At 44.6% G+C, this 22,433-nt stretch overlaps 1 protein-coding gene across 1 annotated transcript in view; it reads right to left on the bottom strand.

The window, feature by feature from the left end:
* Positions 1–22,433, bottom strand: part of LOC308290992 (cadherin-4-like) — a gene marked incomplete at both ends in the record, with an annotated part of 281,660 nt that overhangs the window by 64,015 nt on the left and 195,212 nt on the right. The window contains one exon of the mRNA XM_080732906.1: positions 13,200–13,426. Coding sequence (XP_080589032.1) covers positions 13,200–13,426 — 227 coding nt within the window. The remainder of the gene's footprint in view (positions 1–13,199; positions 13,427–22,433) is intronic.

Consider the following 22,433-nt stretch of genomic DNA (forward strand, 5'->3'; position numbering starts at 1 on the left):
TCGCTGGGGACGTTGTGGGTGCTTGGGGCAAGTTCTCTCCTCTGCGTTATCAGTGCCCATTACCCTAGGTGGGGTTGGAGAAAGGGTTTTTCTATGTGGAGTTTGCATGTTCTCCCCATGTCTCCTAGGGTAGGTGTCCTTACAAAAAAAACATACAGTAATCCTGGTGTCTATACTGCCTCCCCCCTGGCCAGCCGGGGTACCTGATGGTGGGAAAAGGAACTGGTTGCAATAATGTGTTCCTTCCACGCGCTACATCCAGCCGTGGAAACTCCCCCGTCAGGTGAAAAGAAGCGGCATGGACTCCTCACACATAGAAGGAAGCATGAGGTCAGTCCGTTGCTCTCCCTAGGTTGGCAGAGGTAGTGTAGCGATAATTGACATCGGGTAAAAAAAAACGGTTACAAAAATCGTGGGATAAAAACGTAAAAGTAAAAAAGTTAGGTGCCCCTGACACACACACACACACACGCTCTCGCATGCTGTGTGAACAGTAGTCAGTGAGTGTGAAATAGATGCGGCCCACAGCTCTGGTGCCATCAGCCTCAGCCAGCTGGCTGGGCTCCCAGTTCTTTCCCTCCCCAAAACCCCTCACGCTTTGATACCAGCTCAGCCCCTGGCAACCCAGACATCTGGAAGTTATTATTCAACAGAGCAACACAACACAAATCTGCCATTTCCATAATGAAACATCAAATTGTGTTTCCGGATCCTGATCTGATCTCTCTCTCTCTCCTCTAACATTTTATACAGTGATGTAGCGCTGTAGATGCATGCTGTCGCCTCCCTGACCCTCTATCAGTGTGTTTGGTTTGTCTCCTCAGCATCTGTCCTGTTTCACACTCTGTCTGTGTCCACCGAGTTGACACAATGATCCTCTGTCATTTTACATCACTTCAACTGCAGTAACAGCACCACCTACTGACCCTGTTCTAACAAAAACAAACTGCTTAGTACTGGAGCTCCATTCTCTACTGAGGTCATACTGTAGGTAACACCATGCAGTGGTGGGAAAATACGAAATGTTTCACTAAAGTAAAAGCAGGGACGTGCAGAGAATGTTAGAGAGGCAGGGGCTGAAATTTCTAAAAGGGCATTTTGGTGGAAATATCGAAAATAGACCTCCAAGCTCACAACGTGTCGCAAACTGCATTCAGGGTCTGGAGAGAGCACTTTTTACAGAGGGATAAAAGCGCAGCGCAAAGTATCAATACTGCAATGTAGAAATACTGTATTAGAAGTAAAAGGCAGGAATTCAACTTGTACTTGAGTAAAAGTACAAAGGTTTTCTCATCAAAATGTACTTAAAGTACCAAAACTAAAAGTACTCATTATACGGAGTGTCTCATTTCAAGTTTTCAAATGTATAAAAATATTTTCAATATAGCAGATCTACAAGCTCACAATGCGTCACATCGGCTATTTTCAAATGGCCGAAATGTACAATATATAAGACTAAGTGGTTACTATGTGTTTTGTAATAATAATCAATCAATCAATTGAACTGAATGGCCGCAGAAGGGTCAGTTTGGTTCAATCTGTGGATAGATGAACACTACTGATGCTTTCATTTGGGTAGCCTGGGCCAGAGCCAAGCCTCAAGATACGGTGGTCGATATTATTCTATCATTATCTTCTATGGGCATCAAAAGTGATATCACTTTATCCCCTCATAGTAACAATACGCTAAAAGAAAAAACGGAGAGAAAAGCACACATTGATCCTTCCACCAAACACATTCTTGGGCTATTCTCCAGCGCTTTTCTCTGCCACTCCAAAGCTGGCTGGCTCACAAGCTAATAAACTTTACTCACCATGCTAACCGCTTTGTATTGACCATCTGTTCTGGGGTTTTTCTCTCTTTCCTTTTGCGAGAGGACTGCACACAAATTTGACAGAAAATTACCTCAATTATCTAACGTTGACAACACTACGTAAAAACACCTCCACTGTTTTCAGTAAAAGGAAATTGTTTTAAGGAACATATTGGCATAATGAAAGGCATAACTTTATAGCATGTCGGCATGGGGACCTTGCAGATGGCAAACGGCAATAGAGTTTAAAAAAAATCTAATCTAATCTAATCTAAATCAAAATACAGGTATCTGTCAATAGTAGAAGTAAAACACACACAGAAGGCTATTGTTCACTGTTCAACCTTATCTTCTATAATGGATCCTAACCAGTGATGGAGTGCTTAAATATCTTACCTATATAAAAGTATCAATAACACCATGTAGAAAAACTCTGTTACAGGCGAAAGAAAGTCCAGTATTCAAAATGAACTCACAAAAGTGTATTTAGAATATACTTAAAGCAACAAAAGTAGAAGTACTCATTACGTCCCATTTCACAAAACTACCCATGCCACTCAATCTGGGATATCATAACATCAGATTAAGGTGTCTCTCTCTCTCTCTCTCTCTCTCTGTCAAGTTATTTTCGTACTGTCATGAGTGTATTAAAATTATGGAAGTCAAATCGTATAGAATTTTATCCTGAAATGACTCAGTCTGTGATCTGTAGAGATTAACAAGGAATTAGACCGTAACATGTGCCCTGTCTCCAGAGAGAGAAGCCAGATAACAAGGTCATAAAACCCCCACTCAAACAAACAGGGGGTCTTGCTCTCCCAGACCCAGGGAGGGAGGAGAGAAATAGCTGGGAAACTGTCATTTCATATTTACTGCATGTATGCATTATTATTATTAAGTAACCAAATGTATGTAACGTTGTATTGTCGCTGTAATACTTAAAATGCATCACTATGTTTCATAATCCAGTCAACCAAAGTTGGCCCGACCACACTGAAATAATAGCAGAAACAAAGAGCCCACCACAGGGGGTAGGTCCCCCAAAGATCAGTGATCACATTACAGACAAGGAGAGAGAAGTGTGCTATCAGCCCATTGGCCCCACAGAGCAACCATCATGTGTTCTCTGGAAAGGTCTTAGCCAGCAAACAGGAAGTGGTACCTCAGATTCACAAGACCACAGCCAAGGAAACACCTTCAAGCAGAGAGCCAGGGGGCCATTGGTGAGAATGAGAGATATACGAAATTGCCTTATCTGATGTACTAAACTGTTGTGTGATGTGTGTATTAATTGCTGTTGTTATATGCTTGTTTTTATACAGGTTTATAACCTGTTGGTTTTCTGTAGTTGGGGAACTTTAATCAAATAGTGGACTTAGTGCTAGGGCTCCAGTGTAGGGGACAAACCACTGTAGGAAGCACAAAACTAAGTTGGCTTGTCAAAGTAAATTGCTTGTTTATGGGAACTATCGCGTTTGCTGTATGATCGTGTTTTAATAGTATGTTTATGTATGTATGTTATTGCAAATAAAATATAAAAGACACGTTGGTTATAATTTTCTAGCTATAGGAAAACTTCTGAGTTGTGCCTAAATACCCTGGCCTCGCTAAGCCTTTTCAATAGGCGAAATCAACGCTCACAAAAGTGCGTTGGTCTAAAAAATTGAACAGTTATAAACCAGGGCGGAGTATTAAAACAATTGCTGCAGCATTGCTGCTTTAAGGATCAAATAGATAAGTACAGCATAAAGTTGAAGTTATTAACCAGGAAAGGAGTTGTAAAACGTAGCCTGTAAAGGGGAATCATTAATGCAGTCTGTAAGCAGACCTTTGGAGATCAAATCAGTGTTGTATCTAAAAAATAAGTGTTACGCCTAAGAGCTAACGGGAGACCATTGGAGGTCAGAACAGTGTTGTTTAAGCCATAGAAGTTGAGAGAGGGAATCTCGGGAAATAACTTATGGTCATTTAACTAAAGTTGGAGGCATAAAAGCCATGTTATAGGTGAAACCAAGACCAGCCAAAAAGGCACATGTGGAATCCTGCAAGCAGGCCACAGCTAGTAGTCCATTGTTCTCAACTTGCACCCAAGATCCCACAAAGGTAGGGGGAGGGTAAGTTTTACTGCACCCGCTGTCCACTAAAAAAGGAAGGGGGGCAGCCACCCAGTAAAGTAAACAAACCAGTGAAACACAGAACCACAGCAAAACCTTATCTCTAAAGGAAGCAGATAAAACAAACAGCCATGGAAGAGGTTAAGAGACTAAAAAGTGCCACTTTTTATCACTCGATGGAATGGTCTATTTCCAGAGAGAATTTCAATGACTTAAAAAGTGACTGCAGGCTCGCATCGCGAGACTTGTCCGTAGATGAATTGAAGACTGCAAAAGAAGCGATACAAAATTCGTTTTCCAAGCTCAAAGAGACGAACGAGAAATACATAAAGGCTATGGAGGAGGTTAACCCAAAAGAGTATTATATATTTGAATATGATATCAAAAGAGAGAAAAAAAATACCCAGGACGTTCAGGAAATTCAGGGATCCTATATGGAAAGGATTGATAGCATGCTAGGAATACTGGTATACCCAGATCCAGCAACAAAGAGCCCAGCCCGCAGAGCAGAGCCAAGTGAGAAAGAGCAGATCAAAGGCCTACCGAAGGCCAACTTGTGGGAGTGGGAGAAAGTCTATGAGGACGACAAACTTGATTGGTCGTTAGCTAGAAAGTACCTCCCCTATATGTTTGACATCGCTGAACTAAAAACTATAGAAAAAGTATTGAATGATTCTTACTCAAAACTCACCGAGTCCGAAGGAAATTATGTAATTGCTTTAGAAAAAGCTGACTCCAGGGACCATTGTATTAACATAGGGGAACTTAAAAGTGACATTTTGGCCAGAAAGGAAAAACACAAATTATATATGGAGGAAATCAAAAAGGATCTGAGCCAAAAAGAGGCTAGGGTAGAAAGGAGGAAATTGTTGAGGGCCAGCAGAGCACAGACCAGCGGGGGGGAAGCAGAGAGCCTCCCTGACCAGCCATCCATATCAGCAAAACCAAGTGGGGGAGAGGTCGTAAACCCAGGATGTCCCACAGCACAGACCAGCGGGGGAGAAGCCAAGGGCCTCCCCGTCCAGCCTTCCACACCAGCCGCAGAGGACCCACCAGTCCTGGTGGGGGCCTTGATGCCAGCCGCAGTGGGCCCAGCAGGAAGCCCACCAGGGGACCGAGAGATTCGCCACCTAGACGAAGGCAGCCCAGGAGAGCCACTGTTCTTTTTAACCCCTACAGAGCAATCCACGCCAGCAGCGGCGGGCCCACCAGGAGGCCATGATATTCGATGCCTGGGGTCCAGAGTAGGAGCCCCAGAGGAACCAGTGTTTTTATTCCCTACAGGAAAGGAGGGAGCCGGTGAGCCGTTCACGCCAGAAGACGGGCCACCGGAGATCACAGGTGGAGAGGTGCACATCACCCCCAACCAACAAGCAGAGGTGTCAGAGAAGCTAACTGACATCCAGCAGGAGACTGCAGCTGCCGCAGACTGCAGCATCCCAGCCACACAGCCTGCCATGGCTGACACCACACAACAAGCCGAGGAGAGAGCTACGAGGCCGGCAGTCCACGCCTCACTCTCAATCACAGTCGAAGAAGCGGGGGCGACCACAGCGTCCATGTTCCAGACCGCAGAGCCTTTGGTCCTGACCGCGGAGCCACTCATCTGTGGCTCTGTCGGCACGCCAGAAGGAGAAGGAGATCTAGCTGAGGAGGCTGCCGAGCTTGCAACCTCCACCAACCAGCTCATTCACGTCACATTGACGAGAGGTGCCATTGGGAATAATCCAGCACCGGGAGACCAGCACACAGCCGCCACCGAGGGCGCCATCACAGAGACCGCAACAGGAGTTGACGAGGACACCACCGCTGCCGCAGCGACCAGAGGGCTCGTCACCAAGCAGCCTACCGACATCACATCAGAGAACGCCGCCACCCAAGAGGAGGCCAACCTGCACACAAACGCAACGTCCCACAACACCGTCGCAACGACCACAGCAGACGACACCAGAGAGGTCGTCGCCAACCAGCATGCCGTCATCAGAGACGCAGTCATCGTTGATGCGGTCAACGCATCAACTGTAACCCCCGCTAAGGCAAGGCGGGCGGGGACAGCCGTCGCCGCGCACATCATGCCAAATGCATTGAGCCCCTGCTCAGGGGCAGTTGCCACTCGCTGCCACACCGCGCCACTCACTACAGCTGTCACTAGCTGTCACACTAAGGCTAAAGGGGGTTCCCTCACAGCCACACTCACCACAGCTGTCAAAACCGTCACTGGCATGCTCTCACGCCATCCAGTGGCAACCACAGTGAAGCAGGTTGACAGTGAGATTTTGTTCTGGGAAGACTTGTCACTTGAAGACCAGAAGTACATTATGGACTACTTTGAAGACGTACACCGCGCACTCACCGAACCGTTGTTCACCACTGTCACACGTACAGTAAAGATGAGTTATGCGAAACTGCACACACACACAAAGGCTGCACGGGCCAAAATCAAGTGGAAAGAAAGGTAGTTTGATTTCCCACAAAAGAAAGGGAAAGTAGTGACGAGTAGCCAACGACAACCAAAGACATTCGAAATCATTTCTGTGACAGTATTCAATGTAAAGTAATTGTTTACCATGAGTTGTCCAGGAAGAAGAACGGGGAGAAATGCAAAAAATGAAATGTAAGGTTTTTGTTGTAATTGGAACGGAATTTAACCTTTGAAGTATTAGCTTGAAAATAATCAATAAGACAATTTGTAGATCTGCTATTTTCCACAGGAATTTTGAGAAATTGACTAAAACCCACCAAGGGAATTGCTTTAAGAAATTTGTAATAAGAAATTATTTGTAACATTCATCAGTAGAGTCAAGCTTAACCAAACTAAGAAAAGCAAGAAGTTATATAAACTAAGGTGAGGGGTGGGGTGTAAAAAAAAAAATATATATATATATATATATAACACTTCCTCTGCCTAATGTCTCTGTCACCAGGGGTCAATGAACCGAAACCATCCTCTGCTACCAAAAAACAACCCTTCCACTGCCTAATGTTTCCCTCTCCCTGTCTCCTGTCACCAGGAGACAGGAAGAGTGTTCACAACCATTTGAGAATCAAAGATTCAATTGGAGAATTTGTTTAATAAGAAAGGTAAACCTGTCTAATGGAATGAGAAATGTATAAATGAAAATGTAAAAGCAGACCAAGCAAAAGTTCAAAATTCAAATATCAATACGTTTGTCTAAAGAAAATCATAACTGTCGGTAAAATTTGGAACGGGAAAAAACAAATATTGCATTCCAAAAATTTGGGAAATTTATTAGACTGCGGTGAGGGGTGTCAAGTTATTTTCGTACTGTCATGAGTGTATTAAAATTATGGAAGTCAAATCGTATAGAATTTTATCCTGAAATGACTCAGTCTGTGATCTGTAGAGATTAACAAGGAATTAGACCGTAACATGTGCCCTGTCTCCAGAGAGAGAAGCCAGATAACAAGGTCATAAAACCCCCACTCAAACAAACAGGGGGTCTTGCTCTCCCAGACCCAGGGAGGGAGGAGAGAAATAGCTGGGAAACTGTCATTTCATATTTACTGCATGTATGCATTATTATTATTAAGTAACCAAATGTATGTAACGTTGTATTGTCGCTGTAATACTTAAAATGCATCACTATGTTTCATAATCCAGTCAACCAAAGTTGGCCCGACCACACTGAAATAATAGCAGAAACAAAGAGCCCACCACAGGGGGTAGGTCCCCCAAAGATCAGTGATCACATTACAGACAAGGAGAGAGAAGTGTGCTATCAGCCCATTGGCCCCACAGAGCAACCATCATGTGTTCTCTGGAAAGGTCTTAGCCAGCAAACAGGAAGTGGTACCTCAGATTCACAAGACCACAGCCAAGGAAACACCTTCAAGCAGAGAGCCAGGGGGCCATTGGTGAGAATGAGAGATATACGAAATTGCCTTATCTGATGTACTAAACTGTTGTGTGATGTGTGTATTAATTGCTGTTGTTATATGCTTGTTTTTATACAGGTTTATAACCTGTTGGTTTTCTGTAGTTGGGGAACTTTAATCAAATAGTGGACTTAGTGCTAGGGCTCCAGTGTAGGGGACAAACCACTGTAGGAAGCACAAAACTAAGTTGGCTTGTCAAAGTAAATTGCTTGTTTATGGGAACTATCGCGTTTGCTGTATGATCGTGTTTTAATAGTATGTTTATGTATGTATGTTATTGCAAATAAAATATAAAAGACACGTTGGTTATAATTTTCTAGCTATAGGAAAACTTCTGAGTTGTGCCTAAATACCCTGGCCTCGCTAAGCCTTTTCAATAGGCGAAATCAACGCTCACAAAAGTGCGTTGGTCTAAAAAATTGAACAGTTATAAACCAGGGCGGAGTATTAAAACAATTGCTGCAGCATTGCTGCTTTAAGGATCAAATAGATAAGTACAGCATAAAGTTGAAGTTATTAACCAGGAAAGGAGTTGTAAAACGTAGCCTGTAAAGGGGAATCATTAATGCAGTCTGTAAGCAGACCTTTGGAGATCAAATCAGTGTTGTATCTAAAAAATAAGTGTTACGCCTAAGAGCTAACGGGAGACCATTGGAGGTCAGAACAGTGTTGTTTAAGCCATAGAAGTTGAGAGAGGGAATCTCGGGAAATAACTTATGGTCATTTAACTAAAGTTGGAGGCATAAAAGCCATGTTATAGGTGAAACCAAGACCAGCCAAAAAGGCACATGTGGAATCCTGCAAGCAGGCCACAGCTAGTAGTCCATTGTTCTCAACTTGCACCCAAGATCCCACAAAGGTAGGGGGAGGGTAAGTTTTACTGCACCCGCTGTCCACTAAAAAAGGAAGGGGGGCAGCCACCCAGTAAAGTAAACAAACCAGTGAAACACAGAACCACAGCAAAACCTTATCTCTAAAGGAAGCAGATAAAACAAACAGCCATGGAAGAGGTTAAGAGACTAAAAAGTGCCACTTTTTATCACTCGATGGAATGGTCTATTTCCAGAGAGAATTTCAATGACTTAAAAAGTGACTGCAGGCTCGCATCGCGAGACTTGTCCGTAGATGAATTGAAGACTGCAAAAGAAGCGATACAAAATTCGTTTTCCAAGCTCAAAGAGACGAACGAGAAATACATAAAGGCTATGGAGGAGGTTAACCCAAAAGAGTATTATATATTTGAATATGATATCAAAAGAGAGAAAAAAAATACCCAGGACGTTCAGGAAATTCAGGGATCCTATATGGAAAGGATTGATAGCATGCTAGGAATACTGGTATACCCAGATCCAGCAACAAAGAGCCCAGCCCGCAGAGCAGAGCCAAGTGAGAAAGAGCAGATCAAAGGCCTACCGAAGGCCAACTTGTGGGAGTGGGAGAAAGTCTATGAGGACGACAAACTTGATTGGTCGTTAGCTAGAAAGTACCTCCCCTATATGTTTGACATCGCTGAACTAAAAACTATAGAAAAAGTATTGAATGATTCTTACTCAAAACTCACCGAGTCCGAAGGAAATTATGTAATTGCTTTAGAAAAAGCTGACTCCAGGGACCATTGTATTAACATAGGGGAACTTAAAAGTGACATTTTGGCCAGAAAGGAAAAACACAAATTATATATGGAGGAAATCAAAAAGGATCTGAGCCAAAAAGAGGCTAGGGTAGAAAGGAGGAAATTGTTGAGGGCCAGCAGAGCACAGACCAGCGGGGGGGAAGCAGAGAGCCTCCCTGACCAGCCATCCATATCAGCAAAACCAAGTGGGGGAGAGGTCGTAAACCCAGGATGTCCCACAGCACAGACCAGCGGGGGAGAAGCCAAGGGCCTCCCCGTCCAGCCTTCCACACCAGCCGCAGAGGACCCACCAGTCCTGGTGGGGGCCTTGATGCCAGCCGCAGTGGGCCCAGCAGGAAGCCCACCAGGGGACCGAGAGATTCGCCACCTAGACGAAGGCAGCCCAGGAGAGCCACTGTTCTTTTTAACCCCTACAGAGCAATCCACGCCAGCAGCGGCGGGCCCACCAGGAGGCCATGATATTCGATGCCTGGGGTCCAGAGTAGGAGCCCCAGAGGAACCAGTGTTTTTATTCCCTACAGGAAAGGAGGGAGCCGGTGAGCCGTTCACGCCAGAAGACGGGCCACCGGAGATCACAGGTGGAGAGGTGCACATCACCCCCAACCAACAAGCAGAGGTGTCAGAGAAGCTAACTGACATCCAGCAGGAGACTGCAGCTGCCGCAGACTGCAGCATCCCAGCCACACAGCCTGCCATGGCTGACACCACACAACAAGCCGAGGAGAGAGCTACGAGGCCGGCAGTCCACGCCTCACTCTCAATCACAGTCGAAGAAGCGGGGGCGACCACAGCGTCCATGTTCCAGACCGCAGAGCCTTTGGTCCTGACCGCGGAGCCACTCATCTGTGGCTCTGTCGGCACGCCAGAAGGAGAAGGAGATCTAGCTGAGGAGGCTGCCGAGCTTGCAACCTCCACCAACCAGCTCATTCACGTCACATTGACGAGAGGTGCCATTGGGAATAATCCAGCACCGGGAGACCAGCACACAGCCGCCACCGAGGGCGCCATCACAGAGACCGCAACAGGAGTTGACGAGGACACCACCGCTGCCGCAGCGACCAGAGGGCTCGTCACCAAGCAGCCTACCGACATCACATCAGAGAACGCCGCCACCCAAGAGGAGGCCAACCTGCACACAAACGCAACGTCCCACAACACCGTCGCAACGACCACAGCAGACGACACCAGAGAGGTCGTCGCCAACCAGCATGCCGTCATCAGAGACGCAGTCATCGTTGATGCGGTCAACGCATCAACTGTAACCCCCGCTAAGGCAAGGCGGGCGGGGACAGCCGTCGCCGCGCACATCATGCCAAATGCATTGAGCCCCTGCTCAGGGGCAGTTGCCACTCGCTGCCACACCGCGCCACTCACTACAGCTGTCACTAGCTGTCACACTAAGGCTAAAGGGGGTTCCCTCACAGCCACACTCACCACAGCTGTCAAAACCGTCACTGGCATGCTCTCACGCCATCCAGTGGCAACCACAGTGAAGCAGGTTGACAGTGAGATTTTGTTCTGGGAAGACTTGTCACTTGAAGACCAGAAGTACATTATGGACTACTTTGAAGACGTACACCGCGCACTCACCGAACCGTTGTTCACCACTGTCACACGTACAGTAAAGATGAGTTATGCGAAACTGCACACACACACAAAGGCTGCACGGGCCAAAATCAAGTGGAAAGAAAGGTAGTTTGATTTCCCACAAAAGAAAGGGAAAGTAGTGACGAGTAGCCAACGACAACCAAAGACATTCGAAATCATTTCTGTGACAGTATTCAATGTAAAGTAATTGTTTACCATGAGTTGTCCAGGAAGAAGAACGGGGAGAAATGCAAAAAATGAAATGTAAGGTTTTTGTTGTAATTGGAACGGAATTTAACCTTTGAAGTATTAGCTTGAAAATAATCAATAAGACAATTTGTAGATCTGCTATTTTCCACAGGAATTTTGAGAAATTGACTAAAACCCACCAAGGGAATTGCTTTAAGAAATTTGTAATAAGAAATTATTTGTAACATTCATCAGTAGAGTCAAGCTTAACCAAACTAAGAAAAGCAAGAAGTTATATAAACTAAGGTGAGGGGTGGGGTGTAAAAAAAAATATATATATATATATATATATAACACTTCCTCTGCCTAATGTCTCTGTCACCAGGGGTCAATGAACCGAAACCATCCTCTGCTACCAAAAAACAACCCTTCCACTGCCTAATGTTTCCCTCTCCCTGTCTCCTGTCACCAGGAGACAGGAAGAGTGTTCACAACCATTTGAGAATCAAAGATTCAATTGGAGAATTTGTTTAATAAGAAAGGTAAACCTGTCTAATGGAATGAGAAATGTATAAATGAAAATGTAAAAGCAGACCAAGCAAAAGTTCAAAATTCAAATATCAATACGTTTGTCTAAAGAAAATCATAACTGTCGGTAAAATTTGGAACGGGAAAAAACAAATATTGCATTCCAAAAATTTGGGAAATTTATTAGACTGCGGTGAGGGGTGTCAAGTTATTTTCGTACTGTCATGAGTGTATTAAAATTATGGAAGTCAAATCGTATAGAATTTTATCCTGAAATGACTCAGTCTGTGATCTGTAGAGATTAACAAGGAATTAGACCGTAACATGTGCCCTGTCTCCAGAGAGAGAAGCCAGATAACAAGGTCATAAAACCCCCACTCAAACAAACAGGGGGTCTTGCTCTCCCAGACCCAGGGAGGGAGGAGAGAAATAGCTGGGAAACTGTCATTTCATATTTACTGCATGTATGCATTATTATTATTAAGTAACCAAATGTATGTAACGTTGTATTGTCGCTGTAATACTTAAAATGCATCACTATGTTTCATAATCCAGTCAACCAAAGTTGGCCCGACCACACTGAAATAATAGCAGAAACAAAGAGCCCACCACAGGGGGTAGGTCCCCCAAAGATCAGTGATCACATTACAGACAAGGAGAGAGAAGTGTGCTATCAGCCCATTGGCCCCACAGAGCAACCATCATGTGTTCTCTGGAAAGGTCTTAGCCAGCAAACAGGAAGTGGTACCTCAGATTCACAAGACCACAGCCAAGGAAACACCTTCAAGCAGAGAGCCAGGGGGCCATTGGTGAGAATGAGAGATATACGAAATTGCCTTATCTGATGTACTAAACTGTTGTGTGATGTGTGTATTAATTGCTGTTGTTATATGCTTGTTTTTATACAGGTTTATAACCTGTTGGTTTTCTGTAGTTGGGGAACTTTAATCAAATAGTGGACTTAGTGCTAGGGCTCCAGTGTAGGGGACAAACCACTGTAGGAAGCACAAAACTAAGTTGGCTTGTCAAAGTAAATTGCTTGTTTATGGGAACTATCGCGTTTGCTGTATGATCGTGTTTTAATAGTATGTTTATGTATGTATGTTATTGCAAATAAAATATAAAAGACACGTTGGTTATAATTTTCTAGCTATAGGAAAACTTCTGAGTTGTGCCTAAATACCCTGGCCTCGCTAAGCCTTTTCAATAGGCGAAATCAACGCTCACAAAAGTGCGTTGGTCTAAAAAATTGAACACTCTCTCTCTCTCTCTCTCTCTCTCTCTCTCTCTCTCTCTCTCTCTCTCTCTGAACTAATTCTTACTCATTACCATCAGACAACTCCTACATAATGATGAGCCTCTAGGGTGATAATCTCCATTTGTACGTGTATATGCATGTGTGTGGCGTGTACACGTGCATGTGTGAACTTATCCCACCTCATTGCCATTCTGTTGGGGTAAAGGCGGGTCAATCAAGGCCAGCTGCACCACGGTCTCCCACACGTGTTTGTGCAGATCGCGGGCGGTCAGCTTGAACTGGACAGGTTCATCCAGGCTGGCGGCGTCGAGCTGAGTAAAGATTGATCCGTCCGTCCGAACGCTGAAGCTGGGATCACTGCTCTGGAAAACCACTCCATTGTTCCCTATGCAGTCATCAAACTTCACTGCAGAGAGAGAGAGACAGAGAGACAGAGAGAGAGAGAGAGAGAGAGAGAGAGAGAGATGTTCAGATATTACGAAGAACTCTTGTTCTACAGACAATTGATTAAGTAAAGCATTTACGGTAATGATACCGCGCACGCATACGCGCACGCACACACACAGGCAGCATACGGTACATTAACATGCCCGCGAAATCACAGTTTTAAGTCAATATGAAGTGAAACGATCCATATCGGTGGACCCTACAAGAGCCATATTAATGAAAACGATTATCACAATCAGTAGTGCGTAATTGTAGTGGCTGCGTTGTTTTTCACCGCACACAGATAGAAGTCCCATTCAGTTCTTCATTTCTCCATTAATTTCTCAATAGATGTTTCAGGAAATCCTTACAGTATATATAAAAGTGTTTCAAACCTGGAATCAAGCCAACCAGGCTGAATAAGCATTTCAGCACACAGCTAAATGTAAACCAATCATTGCAATGTCATCACGGACTACCAAAAATACAGTGAGTCGACTAAATGAACTGTAGATTTAGTCAACTAAAATATTATTTTCAGTCAACTAAAACTACACTTACACTAAAACATTTCAGATGACTAAAATATGTCAAAAAAACTATGACTAAAGCTAAATAAATGTTTTCTGTAACACTGCATATCTGTACCTCCCCCAGTCCCCCACACTAAATTATCCTCTAAAGAAATAACACGTAATGTACTCCAAATATAAAATGCAATAAACAGGGTTCCCACACGTGTAACAATTCATTTTCCAAGCTTTCCCATAACTTTTCCAACAATGATACAGAGACAGAGACAATACTGTACAGTGAGAAATAATGCATTTTTAGATTTTTATAGTGTTGTCAGATTTTTATTGTATTGTCAGAGAGGCTTCTTGGCTTTTCAGTGCTGCGAAACCTTTCCACTCATGGTCCATGAAGAGCTGAATCATCGCTAAGCTTAGCTCATGTTCTACCTAGACCTCCCTCGCCCCCTTACGTTGGCTCCAACCTGACCTCCTCCCAACCCATCAATGAGCCAGCCTCGTCTCTCAGGGTTTAGAATGTCTAGACGGCAACCTTGGGCCGAGGGCTGTAACTCAACACGGCCTTGCGGACGGTTCTCTCACCCCGTGGGCCCTCGAGCGAGACTTCCACTGGCGCGAGCAAATCCCGCTCCTTGTTCCAGCCAAGCCGTGAGGCTGTCGGTGCTCAGTGCACTGTATCTAAGCACAGCACTAGCTTTTCTCTGAGGCTGAAGCCATCGATGCTCAAGACAGGCACTCAGATAAGAATATAAGGCCTCCTCAACAACACTCTGTCAACTCCTTGTAGCAGGTTTACAGGGGGAACCTGTGTCCTCCTGGCGTTGGAAGTATAATACAGAACAGGTGGATTAAAGTAGAGACAGAAACATCTTTGTTCACAACAACACCAACAACAACAACAACCATTGGTTCCAGACACTTCCGTTTGTCATTGTTACTTCTCTAATGCCTTCCCTGTTCCTCTGTGTGTGTGTGTGTGTGTGTGTGTGTGTGTGTGTGTGTGTGTGTGTGTGTATGTGTGTCTGTGTGTGTGTGCGCGCGTGTGCGTGCGTGCGTGCGTGCGTGCGTGCGTGCAGCTTTGCAAGCTGGTAAAACGTCATTTTGGGGGTGAACTATCACACATGTCCAAGTGCATGGACAGCCTTGCAAAAAAACACCATGCACTTTCACATGGTGGGATCAATACCACTAGAGTCATTATAAAAATCAGCCCGCAGCTGAGCAGTGAAGCCCAACGGACCGGCAGGTTCTGCACGCAAACAAGTTGAGAGCAGCGGGTCCAGACTCTGCATTGATCTGACAAACACCACATGGGGGCATTTGGCGAATGGCCATGGGGAGAGAGTTCCAGAGTTCCAAATATTGCACCATTGGAACGTACCTGCTCCCCCAGGGCAGTACAGGTGACTTTTTCTTCTCTATAACTATACTGTTCGAAGAGGAAAGGATGGTTAGAATGAGCAGCTCACATGGATGAGACTGCATAAGGTGGAGGATGTTCCATGAGGTGCGTCTATCACTCTTGCTTTCCTTTTTACTTTACTTTACTCTTACTTTTAATAATTAATCATTATTTATCTGGTATCCTAGTTTCTTCCAGGCATTACAAATACATTGTTCTCTCTACTCTCTATAATTTACCTTGTTGTTTAATGGCCTGAGGCCATTATCTGCTTATTCCTATGTCGCTCTTGTAAGTTGCTCTGGCTAAGAGAGTCTGCTAAATGCCCAAATTGTAAATTGTAAAACGTGTGCGTGCGTCCGTGCGTGTGTGTCCTACACTTCTGTATCTTTCAAAGCACCAGGGACGTGCAGAGAATGTTAGAGAGGCAGGGGCTGAAATTTCTAAAAGGGCCTTTTGGTGAAAATATCTAAAATAGCAGACCTGCAAGCTCACAACGCGCGACACGTTTTCGGTGCTTGATACCACACTGAACTAAGCATAATCAAGTCAATACTGGAGATGTGGTGTATGGCATGGATTTCTACACAGAGAGGGCAATTCCTTCAACATAAGATGCTGCATTTAAGTTCAGGAGACTTTGGACAAGTCAATTCTCTTGAATGCTGCCTTCAGGTATGGCAGGGAAAGAGGGCATTTATCATAGTAAAAACTATTCATGGTCTTGAGAGGGCACTTTTTACAGATGGATATGATGTATATGTGTGCACGTGCCTGCAAAGCATAATATCTCACTGGAGGGGAACATAATCTGGGGACATGGAGTATTAAGTGGTATTAGTCCTTCTTATTCGGGGGACATTATTATTGATTACTTCCTTGTATTGCCATTGATACCGCAGCTTATATTGATACTGCAATTTCATTCCTGGAGGATGTTGCATAAGATGCTTCTATCACTCTTGCTTTTCTTTCTTACTTTCCTGTTCGCCACGTCTCTTAAATACTCTCACTTCTCTCCGCCTACTTCCAACAGTTCTCAACTCCCTAGCAGCAGCTGGAGGAGACCTTATTGGGTCCAACTTTACAGGAAGTAGAGGACACGTCGCGCGAGAAGGGATGCGATGGTGGAGAGGAGGAAAGTCGAGTGGTTACAGAATGATGGTGAGGAGGAGGAGAGAGAGGCGGAGGGGGGGGGGGGCAAGAGGGACAGCTTTAATGTCCATAGTCTACATGTGTAAATTATGTATAGGAGAACGTACATACATGCTCCACTGTAAGTCTCTCACTCCTTTAGAAGGGCATAGGGCTTGGAGGAGCAAGTCAGATCTTAGATTGTGCATGAATGTGCGTGCATGTGTGCAGTGTGGGGTATATGATTCATCTGGGTGCGGATTGACTATTTTTTTTATTTTATTTTTTCCAACACAGCCACATTGGAATGGATGGGACCGTCAGATTGCTGTTCAAGCCGCTTAATTGGGCTGGCCTCCCGAGAGACTGAGACAGATGGAGAGGTGCATGGATGGCATGAGAGAATGTGGAGAGAGAAACAGAACAACAGAGATCTAGATGGACAGAGAGGCGGAGAGGAGAGGAGAGGAGAGCAGAGGTGAGGAACATGGCCAACAGGTAGAGTGCAATCAGAGCAGAATACTGTGGGTTGGATGCTTGGTGATTGACTGAACACTGCCAGCAGCATCACTTGTCCAGCATGGATGGATCTGAAAACACAACTGATGGATGCTGATGATGGATGTGTTGGATGTGTACTGTGTGTGAAGTGTGAAGCCAGTACACATCAGGGGGGCTACAGTACACTGCTCCATCTCTCCCTGAGGCCCATGAAAGGGATTTGACATCCCCCCTAGCCTCCTCAAACAAGCTCCAACATGTGTGAGCCAAAAGAAACACAGAGATACTGTACAATACACACTGCACACACTGTACCGAGGAGCTGTTGTTGAACTAAATATACCACACAGAGACAAACTTTGGGGAACACTGTCACTTTGACAGACTATCCAGAAATAGTGCAATGAAAGAGTACAGTAACATGAATAAAATATACAGAGAATATTGTTTGTCACATTTCCTTTCAGCATTCACCATCATTATTCCACAACCAGCTTTGGACAAAATAAAGTGTTTAAAGTGCTGGACTAAAGAAGCCACACTAAGACAAAGAACGTTATCAAGGCATTGATTTTCTGTAATTTTAGTTACTCTTGTATCTGGTTTCAAATGCATTTTGGGGACAGAACAGGAAATACGCCATTCTGTCCGGTTCTACAGTACTTGAGATGCACCACCCATTAGTGTAGATAACATAAGTTTAGGTTTAAATGGAGTAGGATGTTTTGAACTTTTTTTCTTGGGCCAATTCTACAGTATAAGTCTACTAGGCAACTGGGAAGATTCTAATGGGTACCATTAATAGTGGATACAAAATTAACATTTGTTTTAGCTACTGTAGCTGTTGGATGTATGCCATTGTGAAGACACAGATACTGTAAAAGGGTATAAACCAGGGCCTGGAAAATATTTCTGGAGGAACTAAATCAATCATTATGCAGAACGCAATTAAAATATCACTTCTATTTTTATTTAATCCTATTTTGCAACATAATTATGCTACACTGCTTTCTTTGTTATTTTTCTTGTATTATCACTACATTTTTATCTTATAGCATTCTGAAGTTCAATGTTGCTGTAGTGCAGTGTATGTGGCGTGCGTCACGTGCCCAGATCCTTATCCAGGCCTCAGTCATCTCAAAGCTTGACTAGTGCAACTCCTTCCTCACTGGCCTCGCAGCATGTCCACTTAAACCCTTCCAAATGATCCAGAATGACACAGCACGCTTGGTCTTCAACAACCCAAGATCTTGATATGTCCCTCCCCCCTTTCCATTAGCTTCCGGTTGCTCTTACTGTATACATTTTTACACAAATGTGGAATGTGATTTAGACAGAAGCTAGTTTCATTATTTATCTGGTATCCTAATTTCTTTGAGGCACTACAGATACATTGTTCTCTCTGCTCTCTATTTATGTTACTATTTATCTTGTTTTTTTTTGTCCATACTTATTCCTATGTCGCTCTTGTAAGTTGCTCTGAGTAAGAGCGTCTGCTAAATGCCCAAATTGTGTGCATGGGGTGCTTGAGTGTCCTACTCTTCTGTATCTTTCAAAGCACATAGTAGCGACCTTAAGCAACGCTACGGCAACGGCAGATGACAACAGTAACCAGAAATGATCCACGCTCGATAGATAAACCTGCCGTCGCCGCAGCCGTCTCTACTACGGCAGAAGGTCCCTTCCCATGTAGCGCCTACTCCGTCTGCTGCGTGTACGCGTCACCATGGGAACCAAAACGTTCAGTGAAAGGGGTGGGAACCCGTCACCGCCGAGGCTTTGCTTAACCATTTTGACCACTACGGCGATTACGTCATAGCAGCCGTAGTCCGCCTGGCGTTGCCGTCCTGAAAATCATCGAGCTTAAAGTCGCTAATATCTCACTGGCAGGGAACATAATCTGGGGACGGTATTAAGTGGTATTAGTCCATCAAAACACTTGTTATTCGGGGGACATTATTATTGATTACTTCCTTGTATTGCCATTGATACTGCAGCATATATTTGTTTAATTCCTCAAAGGTTTTGTGAGTCTTACATAAACACTGTACAGCTAGACAGAGTAGCTTACAGAACAGTCTTTATCAATTCCCAGTGGAGGCAGATCTCAGTCTGCGTTGCCATTTGTTCCTTAGAATGAGACTTAATTCAAAAGTTACACAAAAAGTTCAGTTCACAACACAATACCATCTATTACATAAACCAAAGAATCTCCTGAGACCAATTCTCCCATGCTCCCATAGTGCTTAGTAAATCACATCCCAGTGATTATAAAGAATCATAGCCGAATCAAAGACTTGTTTGCTTCACTCTGTGCTTTTTCGATTAATTAGTCATCCTCACTCTTCTGCCTTGGGTGCTTTGTGAAGAGAAATTAAAAACAGGATGGAAGCGGGCAGAGAAGGAGAGAGAGAGAGGGAGATAGAGAGGACAACTAATCATTGCCTGCACCGAGTGATCTCACTACATAGAAATATTAAACAAAGCAACTGACATCTCCGCAAAGTGCCATCAGCGAACCTACTGTACCTCCTACGGAGGCTGAGACGTATGAGCCTTCGCAGCTTATACATTTGCCTTATAGAAAACGGTTCTCACAGACCAACAAACATTTTTAGACGTTTTTAGAAGATTGGGTGCGTACGTGGTCTACCTATGTTATTATTATTTTTTCCAGATTGATATTCCTATGCATTTGTTGTATTGTTGTTGATGTACTGACATATTATCTTGCTTATTATAGTGATGTTTTACCTGCTTATTGTAAGTCGCTTTGGATTAAAAGCATCTACTGAATGCCTAAACTGTAAACTGTAACAAGGCTAAGCTGTGGAGGGTAACACCTTGAGGTCTAAGTTCTGTGGGGTGCCGTGCTCTGCCCTTCAGCATCTCTATTGACCAGAGCACAGTGAAGAAAGCAGGAAAGCTGGCGAGAGACCCAACCCATAACCTCAGCACCTGCTTCAAGGTCCTGCCCTCGGGGAGAAGATATGCTGCCCCTCTAATCAAGAAGGCAAAGGGCAGTGCCAGGTTCATCCCCTCTGCCATTAGGCAAACCCCCTGTCACCTGATCCACCTCACCTGGTCCAACTGGACTTGCTTGCTAATGTGCCCCATTAATACAAGCACAACACACACACACACACACACACACACACACGCGCGCACGCGCGCACGCGCGCACGCACGCACGCACGCACGCACGCACGCACGCACGGGCACAAAGGCTGATTGATGCCTGTTTTGATTGTGGTGTATATTATTGTTTTGCCTTTAATGTATGCATTGACCCGAGCAAAACAATTCTCCTGTGTGGATAATTAAGGATAATTAAGGACAACTAATCTGTTCTAACTACTGTTAAATACACTTGGGAAAATTGTTTTTTATACAAAGTGAAGTGAATGCAAAACCTTGAAATATGGCTGCCATTTGCTTCAAAGGTTTATGCCAAGCTAACTTTTCCTCTGTGGATGTGGACTGCATATATATTGTTTATGACAGCAGCAAATGCTGCAAACACCAAACTTCATACAGTATGGTGTTTGTATCTTCTCCCTGGAGAAGAAAAGCCACATTGTAAACGTGGGAAAAAAAGTTAATCCTTAACTTTGGTCCACAATAGTTTCGTCTTACAGTATGTGAATCACAACAACAGTGTTACAGTACACTATGTCAAGTTTATTTGAACGACAATTGTTTGTCTTAAAGTATGGATGGTGTATGGGAATCTAAACATTATGCTCATGTCTCTAGCCTATATCCATCTGCTTGGCATAATGTATAGTCACATACAGTACACGTACACGCACGCTCGCCTCGCAAACACACACACACACGTGCGCGCGCAGCAATAGAAAGTATTTGCACAGCAAACCACAGTCCATATCCCCATGCTCCTCTCGTTTCAACATAGCCGTCCTGACTCCACTTCATTCAATTTGTCCTTTTAACCTGCCTTTCTGCGGTTATTGGTTGCGTGGGGGTTGGGCTGTGCAACGCTCCATAGCAGTTGCCATTCATCGCATTTTCAGGATCAATAGCCTACAAATTCAATGATGTATTTGATACGCTTTCCCGCGACTCCTCCCGGCCCCACAGGTCCCATAGCACTTACTGTAGGGCCCACACTGCCAGGGAGGCCAAATGGGGCCTCGTGAGAGATCCCATGCATACAGCCTGACCGCAGAGGCTGAAACAACGACTTAACAAGGTGCTGCAGGAGTAAAATAACCACGATGAGAGGCCTGTGTGTGTGTGTGTGCGTGTGCGTGTGCGTGTGTGTGTGTGTGTGTGTGTGTGCAACACCCCAGGCGTCTCCTGGACTGATGGCTCTGCGTCCTGGGTGCGAGGAGGAAGAGGAGGAGATGTGAGGAAGGCTGGAGAGACAGAAAGAGGGAGGACGGCTGTCTAGTGTTTCACTGAGAGAGAGAGAGAGAGAGAGAGAGAGAGAGAGAGAGAGAGAGAGAGAGAGGACTAGAGGCTGTCTAGTGTTTCACTGAGAGAGAGAGAGAGAGAGAGAGAGAGAGAGTAGTGTTTCAATGAGAGAGAGAGAGAGAGAGAGAGAGAGAGAGAGAGAGAGAGAGCGAGAGAGAGAGGACTAGAGGCTGTCTAGTGTTTCACTGAGAGAGAGAGAGAGAGAGAGAGAGAGAGAGAGAGAGAGAGAGAGAGAGAGAGAGAGAGAGAGACACGTTCTGCCGCTCTCAGCACTTTTCCGGCCACGTCTGGACCTCACATGAATTGGCTTTGTTTTCATACATTTCACACAATATTTCTCACTCGCTCGCCCTCTCCCCCCTCCCTCCCTCCCCCCAACCAGCCGTCTGCCTGTTTCCTCTGTGGAACCACCAATACTCAGGTGGCATTTAGCCAGCAGTCCCAAGGTTAGGTCAGTGTGTGTGTGTGTGTGTGTGTGTGTGTGTGTGTGTGTGTGTGTGTGTGTGTGTGTGTGTGTGTGTGTGTGTGTGTGTGCGTGTGCGTGTGTGCGCGTGTGTGTGTGTGTGTGCATATGAATACAGTATGTACTCATAGCCTGTCCTTTCATTTCCATCCCTGATATGAAACACCCCACCCCACACTAAAACCTGAAAATGTTCGACCAGTCTGTAGTGGCGTTTCCATAAAGCCACTTTTTGCGCATTAAGGCTTATTCGTAAAATATTTTTATGGAAACACTTCAAAATGTGAATAAACTTTCATTATCCGCAAAAAAAGTTATCCGCTTGGAGGAGGAGGATTTTGAGCCTTTATCGAATAAACTAAATGCGCAAAAGTGAATGGAAACGGGTCAGACAATAAATGCGAATAGATTATGACGTTCTAGGTCCATTTCCCCTGCCGCTTTACCAGTGGTGCTTTGGGATTTTCATTTCCGGGCGGACGGTCATTTATTGACGCACGCGTTTACACGGTCGTGC

Source organism: Nannobrachium achirus (genome assembly GCF_963921795.1).
Source record: "Nannobrachium achirus genome assembly, chromosome: 9".
NCBI classification, from domain to species: Eukaryota; Metazoa; Chordata; class Actinopteri; order Myctophiformes; family Myctophidae; genus Nannobrachium; species Nannobrachium achirus.